Source organism: Anolis sagrei, chromosome 1 (assembly GCF_037176765.1).
Source record: "Anolis sagrei isolate rAnoSag1 chromosome 1, rAnoSag1.mat, whole genome shotgun sequence".
NCBI classification, from domain to species: Eukaryota; Metazoa; Chordata; class Lepidosauria; order Squamata; family Dactyloidae; genus Anolis; species Anolis sagrei.
In genome coordinates this window covers 9,139,229-9,149,240 of record NC_090021.1, presented here as the reverse complement: position 1 = coordinate 9,149,240, position 10,012 = coordinate 9,139,229, and the positions used below count along the sequence as shown (strand labels likewise).

General features: G+C 36.9%; 1 protein-coding gene across 1 annotated transcript in view; it reads left to right on the top strand.

The window, feature by feature from the left end:
• The first annotated feature begins 447 nt into the window (after window positions 1-447).
• Window positions 448-10,012, top strand: part of SOX7 (SRY-box transcription factor 7) — a 21,371-nt gene continuing 11,806 nt past the window's right edge. Inside the window, exon 1 of the mRNA XM_060754653.2 lies at window positions 448-2,738. Within this exon, the coding sequence (XP_060610636.2) occupies window positions 2,498-2,738 (241 nt within the window). The 5' untranslated portion in view covers window positions 448-2,497. The remainder of the gene's footprint in view (window positions 2,739-10,012) is intronic.

Sequence of the window (10,012 nt, the reverse complement as noted above, 5' to 3'; positions counted from 1 at the left end):
TAGGGGAAGGGTTAGGGTTAGGGTTAAGTTTAGATTAAGGGCTAGAGTTAGGGTTAGGGTTTGTGATAGGGTTAGGGTTGGATGTTAAGGTTTGGATTAGGGTTTGGGTTAGGGAAAGGTTTAAGGTTAAGGTCAGGATTAGAGTTAGGGTAAAGGTTAGTTTAAGGGTTAGGGATAGAGTTAGGGTTAGGGTTAGAGTTGGAGTTAGTTTAATGGTAAGGGTTAGGGTTAGAGTCAGGGTTTGGGTTAGGGTTAGTAATAGGGATAGGCTTAAAGTTAGGGTTAGTGTTAGGGTTTAGCTTGGTGTTGGATTAGGGTTATGTTAAGGGTTTGTGTTAGGATTAGGGGAAGGGTTAGGGTTATGGTTAGGGTTAGAGTTAGGGTTAAGTTTAGATTAAGGGATAGAGTTGGGGTTAGGGTTGGATTAGGGAAAGGGTTAGGGTTAAGGTCAGGGTTAGAGTTAGGGTTAAGATTAGTTTAAGAGTTAGGGATAGAGTTGGAGTTAGTTAACTTAATGGTAAGGGTTATAGTCAGGGTTTGGGTTAGGGTTAGTAATAGGGATAGGCTTAAAGTTAGGGTTAGCGTTAGGGTTTAGCTTGGTGTTGGATTAGGGTTATGTTAAGGGTTTGTGTTAGGATTAGGGGAAGGGTTATGGTTAGGGTTAGAGTTAAGTTTAGATTAAGGGATAGAGTTAGGGTTAGGGTTGGATTAGGGAAAGGGTTAGGGTTAAGATCAGGGTTAAGGTTAGTTTAAGAGTTAGGGATAGAGTTAGGGTTAGAGTTGGAGTTAGTTAACTTAATGGTAAGGGTTAGAGTCAGGATTTGGGTTAGGATTAGTAATAGGGATAGGTTTAAAGTTAGGGTTAGAGTTAGGGTTAAGGTTAGTTTAAGAGTTAGGGATAGAGTTAGGGTTAGAGTTGGAGTTAGTTAACTTAATGGTAAGGGTTAGAGTCAGGGTTTGGGTTAGGATTAGTAATAGGGATAGGCTTAAAGTTAGGGTTAGAGTTAGGGTTAAGGTTAGTTTAAGAGTTAGGGATAGAGTTAGGGTTAGAGTTGGAGTTAGTTAACTTAATGGTAAGGGTTAGAGTCAGGATTTGGGTTAGGATTAGTAATAGGGATAGGTTTAAAGTTAGGGTTAGAGTTAGGGTTAAGGTTAGTTTAAGAGTTAGGGATAGAGTTAGGGTTAGAGTTGGAGTTAGTTAACTTAATGGTAAGGGTTAGAGTCAGGGTTTGGGTTAGGATTAGTAATAGGGATAGGCTTAAAGTTAGGGTTAAAGTTAGAGTTAAGGTTAGTTTAAGAGTTAGGGATAGAGTTAGGGTTAGAGTTGGAATTAGAGTTAACTTAATGGTAACAGAGTCAGGGTTTGGGTTAGGATTAGTAATAGGGATAGTCTTAAAGTTAGGGTTAGCGTTAGAGTTAAGGTTAATTTAAGAGTTAGGGATAGAGTTAGGGTTAGAGTTGGAATTAGAGTTAACTTAATGGTAACAGAGTCAGGGTTTGGGTTAGGATTAGTAATAGGGATAGTCTTAAAGTTAGGGTTAGAGTTAAGGTTAATTTAAGAGTTAGGGATAGAGTTAGGGTTAGAGTTGGAATTAGAGTTAACTTAATGGTAACAGAGTCAGGGTTTGGGTTAGGATTAGTAATAGGGATAGGCTTAAAGTTAGGATTAGCGTTAGAGTTAAGGTTAGTTTAAGAGTTAGGGATAGAGTTAGGGTTAGAGTTGGAGTTAGTTAACTTAATGGTAAGGGTTAGAGTCAGGGTTTGGGTTAGGATTAGTAATAAGGATAGGCTTAAAGTTAGGGTTAGAGTTAGGGTTAAGGTTAGTTTAAGAGTTAGGGATAGAGTTAGGGTTAGAGTTGGAGTTAGAGTTAACTTAATGGTAACAGAGTCAGGGTTTGGGTTAGGATTAGTAATAGGGATAGGCTTAAAGTTAGGGTTAGAGTTAAGGTTAATTTAAGAGTTAGGGATAGAGTTAGGGTTAGAGTTGGAATTAGAGTTAACTTAATGGTAACAGAGTCAGGGTTTGGGTTAGGATTAGTAATAGGGATAGGCTTAAAGTTAGGATTAGCGTTAAAGTTTAGCTTGGTGTTTGGTTGGGGTCAGCGTTTGCTTAAGGGTTAGGGTTTAGGGTTAGGTTTAGGGTTAGGGTTAGTGCCAGATGAGAAGACACTGTCCTTGGCCTCCTTTCCTTTTCCTTTCAATCCCTCAGGAGTTTATATATTCCTGTTTATGGGTCTGCGGGCACTCTGCACACGCTCAGGAACACTGTTGCCTTGCCAGGTGCAGGAGGAAGGGGAGAAGAAGCAGAGGAGGAGCAAGAGGGGGCGTGGCTTGAGGCGGGGCCCATAAATACAGGGCGCGGGTTGCGGGCAGCTCCTGGGCAGTGGCGCGTCGGGCAGAGACAGGGAAGGAAGGAAGAGAAGAAGGGGAGAAGGGTCTGGCTGAGGTTCGAGTCCCGCCTCTGCCCGCTTCTCTCTCTCTCTCTATTTCCCTCCGCATGGCTTCGCGGCTGGGCTCTTGCGGCTGGGAGAGGCTGGAGATGCCCGGCGAAGAAGGGCAAGGCCTCGGCCGAGGAGGAGCAGGAGGAGGAGGAGCAGGAGGAGGAGGGGAGAAGGCTGCGGCGGAGAGCCGGATCCGGCGCCCCATGAACGCCTTCATGGTCTGGGCCAAGGACGAGAGGAAGCGCCTGGCCGCACAGAACCCGGACCTGCACAACGCCGAGCTCAGCAAGATGCTGGGTGAGTTACATAGAGGAAGAGGGTTGGCTGTTAACGCGGGTTGGCTGCCTGTCTGTCCCATCCCTGGAACTTGACCCGGGCCAAACCCAACTCAGGCAAAAGAGCCAAGCAAAGACTAGCAGCGGTTCCTTACCAAACTACAGACCCTAATAGACCTCCCCCTCCAATAACATTAAGGTTTGGGAGTTAAAGCGGTATCAAACTGTGTTAACTCTGCAGTGTGGACGACACCCTGGTTCCTTACCAAACTACAGACCCTAATAGACCTCCCCCTCCAATAACATTAAGGTTTGGGAGTTAAAGCGGTATCAAACTGTGTTAACTCTGCAGTGTGGACGGCACCCTGGTTCCTTACCAAACTACAGACCCTAATAGACCTCCCCCTCCAATAACATTAAGGTTTGGGAGTTAAAGCGGTATCAAACTGTGTTAACTCTGCAGTGTGGACGGCACCCTGGTTCCTTACCAAACTACAGACCCTAATAGACCTCCCCCTCCAATAACATTAAGGTTTGGGAGTTAAAGCGGTATCAAACTGTGTTAACTCTGCAGTGTGGACGGCACCCTGGTTCCTTACCAAACTACAGACCCTAATAGACCTCCCCCTCCAATAACATTAAGGTTTGGGAGTTAAAGCGGTATCAAACCAAACTACAGACCCCAATTGACCCCTCTCCAATAACATTAAGGTTTGGGAGTTAAAGCGGTATCAAACTGTGTTAACTCTGCAGTGTGGACGGCACCCTGGTTCCTTACCAAACTACAGACCCTAATAGACCCCCCTCCTATAACATTGAAGTTTGGGAGTTAAAGTGATATCAAACTGTGCTAACTCTGCAGTGTGGACGGCACCCTGGTTCCTTACCAAACTGCAGACCCTAATAGACCCCCCTCCTATAACATTGAAGTTTGGGAGTTAAAGTGGTATCAAACTGTGTTAACCTTGCAGTGTGGACGGCACCCTGGTTCCTTACCAAACTACAGACCCTAATAGCACTCCCCCTCTAATAACATTAAGGTTTGGGAGTTAAAGCGGTATCAAACTGTGTTAATTCTGCAGTGTGGGCGGCATCCCGTAGGTTAAGTGAGGCAACGCCACCTTGCCAATCTCATTCGTTAGAGAAGGTGAAAGGTCTTGTAACTCAAGCCTTCCCAACTCCCGGGATGCCATAGCCTTGAGCCTTGGTGATTAAAGCGGTTTTGATCTGCGTTATTTCCACAGTGTGGACGCACCCCGTGTGTTAAGTGAGGCAACGCCACTGTTCGGTAGACTACCAATCTCCTTCGTTAGAGAAGGGCGAAAGACCTTGCAAGTCTCCAACTCCTGGTTTAAAACCGCAGTTAAAGCGGTTTAAAACTGTGTTATTTCCACAGGGTGGACGCAAACCATGTGTTCAGTGAGACAACGAAACTCTTCGCTAGACCCAACCAATCTCTTTCGTTAGAGAAAGCAAAAGACCTTACATGTCTCCAACTCCCGGTGTAAAACCGCAGTTAAAGCGACTTTAAACTGTTATTTTCACAATGTGGGCGCAAACCATGTGTTAAGTGAGGCAACGCCACTCTTCAGTAGACCTCCTCATGCGGGGACATGAGAGAAGCCTCCCACAAGGATGATTAAAAACATCAAAATCATCCAGGCGTCCCCTGGGCAACGTCCTTGCAGACGGCCAATTCTCTCACACCAGAAGCGACTTGCAGTTTCTCAGGTCGCTCCTCACACGATCAAAAAAAAAAAAGAGAGAAAGAGAGAGAGAGAGACCCAGCCAATCTCCTTCGTTAGAGGAGGCGAAAGACCTTACAAGTCTCCAACTCCTGGTTCAAAACAGCAGTTAAAGCGACTTTAAACTGTGTTATTTACACAGTGTGGGCGCAAACCATGTGTTCAATGAGGCAACGCCACTCTTCGGTAGACTTTGCCAATCTCCTTTGTTAGAGAAGGCAAAAGACCTTACAAGTTTCCAACTCCCGGCTTATAACTGCAGCTAAAACGGTTTTAAACTGCGTTATTTCCATCGTGTGGATGCACCCCAAGCATCTGTCCCAACTTTCTTTCCTACCTCTTTGATAAACTTTTTCTGGACTCGCTTTTTCTGGACTGCGTAATTTAGAATGCACCTACACTGCAGAGTTAACGCAGTTTGATACCGCATTAGCTGCGATGGTTCATAGAATGATAGAATCCTTGAGTTAGAAGAGACCTCGTGGCAACCCTCTTCTAAGATGCAGGAAAATCGCATCCCTAGGAGTTGTAGTTTCCCTTGCAAATCTCTAACTCTCGGGGTGGCATAGCCTTGACCCCTGGCAGTTAAAGCGGTTATAAACTGCATTATTTCTTCAGCACCCTTAGCCTTTCCCCCCGCGAACCGACTTTCTCATCCTTTTTCCCAACTTTGTTTCCCATCTCATTGCAAACCTTTTTTTGGAACCTAGAAGGCATCTATACTGTAGATTTAACGCAGTTCGATAACGCTTTACATAAAAAGCCTAATTTCTAAGGAATCCTATATGTTGTAGTTTCTCTGCCTAAGACTTCTGCTGCCTCACCAAAGTACAAATCCTAGGATTCCATAACATTGAGGCCGTGGCAGCTAAAGCGGTGTCAAACTGCATTAATTCCGCAATGTAGATGCACTCATAAGCCCAGCATGGAACTGTTTTTGTTTTAAGGGGGGAATTAAAGTTAAAACCTAATGTAAAAGGTAAACGCTACTCTTGTCAATAGGTTACAATAAAGAATTATTTCCCATTATTATTATTATTATTATTATTATTATTATATAGGTGCAGTAAACAATTAAAACGGTTTATGTTAATTGGGAAAAATAACTAACTTGTACAATTATTAATTGGGTATTTAAACCAACGATTGGGAGAAATTTGTCTGGATTTTCTTGCAAATGTTCACAGAAATAGTATTTCCATGGTGGGAATATTAATTGGGACCAACAATAGGAGGAAATGTTAATTCTCTCCCTCTATGTAATATAATATAATATATATATATATCTTACAAAGTAATATATATTGCAAAGTACATATATATGCAAAGTAAACATACAAATAAATTATTTCTTTTTAGTTGCTGCATATGTATACGTGTATATATGTAATGTGTATATATACATATATATATAATGTATATATAAACTATATATATATAACAAAGTTGCAAAGTAATATATATATATATATATGCAAAGTAAACATACAAATAAATTATTTCTTTTTAGTTGCTGCATATGTATATGTGTATATATATATAATGTGTGTATATACATATATATAATGTATATATATACATTATATATAATTTATATTTTATTGTTTTCAAAACTACTTGTGTGCATTTATGGTTTTGCAAATGGTAAAATACAATGCATTTGTTCAACTATTTTCAGAACTCTCTCTAGATATCTATCTATCTATCTATCAAAAAGTTATATATATATATATATATATATATATGCAGCAACTAAAAAGAAAAGATTTATTTGTATGTTTACCTAGCAATTTCTCTCCCCTCCCCTTTGATTTTTCTTCCTCAACAGTTATTTTTCAATGCGTTGCATGGAGAACTTTCTCAAATCGAAAAGTCTCCAAAGTTTCTTCTGAGTTGGAAAACAATTAGAAGGACACACAAAGAGGCCAAATTCCCCAGGAAAAAAAAAACCCTAGAGATATATCTCTCATATATATAATATATATGAAAATAGTTGAACAAATGCATTGTATTTTACCATTTACAAAACTCTAAATACACACATATAGTTTTGAAAACTATAAAATATAAATTCCCCTTCCTCTGCATCCTGTATCAATCGCTCTGCAAGAAAATTCTTATATATTCATATACATACATACATACTTTTTGATATATATATATAAGTATGTATGTATGTTTATATATATATATATATATATATATATATATATATATATATATGAAAAGTATGTATGTATATGGATGTGTGTGCATATATTTACATTTTCTTGTAATATGCTGTATTGGGACAGGATAAAGAGGAAGGGAAATCTACTATTTACCATTTTTAGAACTTTGTCTTACTCTCTCCGTGTATATATAGTAATATATAATACTAATATTGTGCTATGGTAATAATATCATATATTGTATTTACATATAACTGGTAAGCCGCTCAGAGTCCCTTCGGAGTGAGAAGGGCGGCGTATAAGTGTAATAAATAAACACACACATACACAAACTGTATATATAGAGTTAACAAATGTGTAGCATAGTATACATTATCCCTTAATATTGCTTTACTTTTTCCTTTACCTATATAAAGAGAGTGGTTTCAAAATGTTTAACAAATGCACAAGATTTGACCAATTTCATTTTTTTCTATAGAGATAGATAGTTTTGGATACTATACATTTTAATATAAACACATATTTGTAGTTTTGAAGATTGTAAACTGCTTAACAAATACTCAAAATCATACACATATACACAATACATATATATATATATAGAGAGAGAGAGAGAGAGAGAGAGTTAACAAATGTATAGCATAGTATGCATTATCCCTTAATATTTGTTTTTTCCTTTACATATATAAAGAGTGGCTTCAAAAAGTGTAACAAATGCACAAGATTTGACCAATTTCATTTTTTTTCTACAATAGAGATAGATAGTTTTGGATACTATAGATTTTAATATAAACACATATTTGTAGTTTTGAAGATTGTAAACTGGTTAACAAATACTCAAAATCCCCCCCCTCTCTCTATATATACACACACTACTCAAAATCCTATACACACACAAACTATATATATAAGTTAACAAATTTATAGGATATACATTCTAAAAATATAATGTATATCCTATACATTTGCTAACTTATATAGTTTGTGTGTATGTGTGTGTGTGTGTGTGTATATATATATATATATATATATATGAGAGAGATTTTGAGTATTTGTTAACCTTCAAAACTACAAATGTGTGGGTATCTATATATTAAAATCTATAGTATCCAAAACTATCTATTTATATAAAAAATTGAAATTGGTCAGATCTTGTGCATTTGTTAAATATTTGGAAAACCTTCTATATATGTAAAGGAAAAAAACAAATATTAGAAGATGAAGGGAAAGCTACTTATCTATCTGTATGGTAAAACATCAAAACATTTGGGGCTCACCTGGACAACTTACTTGCAGAGGGCCAATTCTTGGGGGGGGGGGGGGGGGTGGGTTCGTAAGGGTTAGCTGTTTCTGTGATTTTAAATTTACTGATTTTTGTGTGGTTTGTTTACTTGGCCATGGATCCCATTGCTTAGATTTTTCGTCTAGAATTTTAAGGTTCTAATATTTTTAAATAGGTCTTTAACATTACTCTCTCTCTCTCTCTCTCTATATATATATATACATACACACACACACACAACCCTATACCTTTGTTAACCATTTTGCCATTTTCAAAACTATATATATATATATATATATATATATATATATATATATACACATACACACACACACACACATACATACATAAACCTATACATACATATGTAATTTTGTGTATTTGTTAACTATTTTAATATATATATATATATATATACACACACACACACACACACACATACATAGAGTATACACATACATACATGTATATACACACAGTATTATTTTTATTGTTATTGTTTATTTATAACCAGCTTTTTCTTTCCACAAAGGAGGCGTACACACCACTCTCTCTCTCTCTCTATATATATATATATATACACACACAAAACCTATACCTTTGTTAACCATTTGCCATTTTCAAAACTATATATATATATACACACACAAACCTATATATACATATGTAATTTTGTGTATTTGTTAACTCACTCTCTCTATACACACACACAACCTATACCTTTGTTAACCATTTGCCATTTTCAAAACAATATATATATATACACACACAAACCTATATATATATATGTAATTTTGTGTATTTGTTAACTCACTCTCTCTCTCTATATATATATATACACACACACATATACATACAGTATACACATACATACATGTATATACACACAGTATTATTTTTATTGTTACTGTTTATTTACAACCTGTGGTATATAAATATAGTAAATATATAAATATAGTAAATAAATATATAAATACTATATAAAGTGTGTGTATGTATATATATATATATATATATATATATACTATAATATATATACTGTAGTTATAGTGTATTTATATATACAGTTATATATATATTTAAAAACTGTATACATAATTTTAATGTAGTTAAAGTGGAAGAAATAGATATATATCTATGTATATATAGAAAGAGTGTGTGTGTATACTGTAGATATAGTGTTGTTGTACATTAAAAACTATATAAAGTTTTAAAGTGGAAGGAATAGATATATCTATGTAGATATATATATATAGTGTGTGTGTGTTGCCCTTTAATTCTGTGTATTTGTTAACCAGATTTTACCACTTTCAATCTTGCTTTAAATCTAGATTTGAAAATATTAAAACCTTAAAATATTAGGTGGGTGAAAAATCTTAATAAAACAGCTATTATTTATCTGTAAATAGGTTTCACTTTGCAAAAGGGAAAGCAGGGACCTATGTGCCTCCTTGATCTCCCAGTTAGAACCCTGTTTAGCTTTTGTGGATTGAGTTTAGATGGAGAAAGAGCTCAATTGCCGGCTTTTGGAAAGGACAATGGGATATGTGTATTGAACCTTTTTCTTTCTGAATTAACATTTTTGCAACTGTCTTAAACAGGGGGATACATAGTACTAATTTTTATCTCTGGCAGGGAAATCACTGTTGCTTATTTTTAATTGTTTAGTTTAGTTAATAATTTACGATGTTTAGATTTTTTTTTTGCTCCCACAATGCCATTAAATGTTGGATAAAACTACACCATGGAAAGCAAAGCAATCCTTTTAAGCATATTCATTTTTCTTCCTCTCTTGCAAACTAGCTGTGCTTAATCTGGTTTGCAAAGCAGCTCCTTAAAATAGGAAATAATTAGAATTCAGTGGCATTTCTGTTTGGATATAAATTACTTTCCCTTGCCACTAAATTCAAATTATTTCTGAGTTCCAGCTTGCTTCTCTTTGTAAAACTGCATCTACACTGTAAAGTTAATGCAGTTTCAGACCATTTTAACTGATGCAGAATCCTAGGTGTCAAACAGCATTAATTCCACAGTGTAAAATGGCTCAGTGCTATGGAGTCATGGGAGTTGTAGTTTCACAAGGTTTCTACCCTTCTCT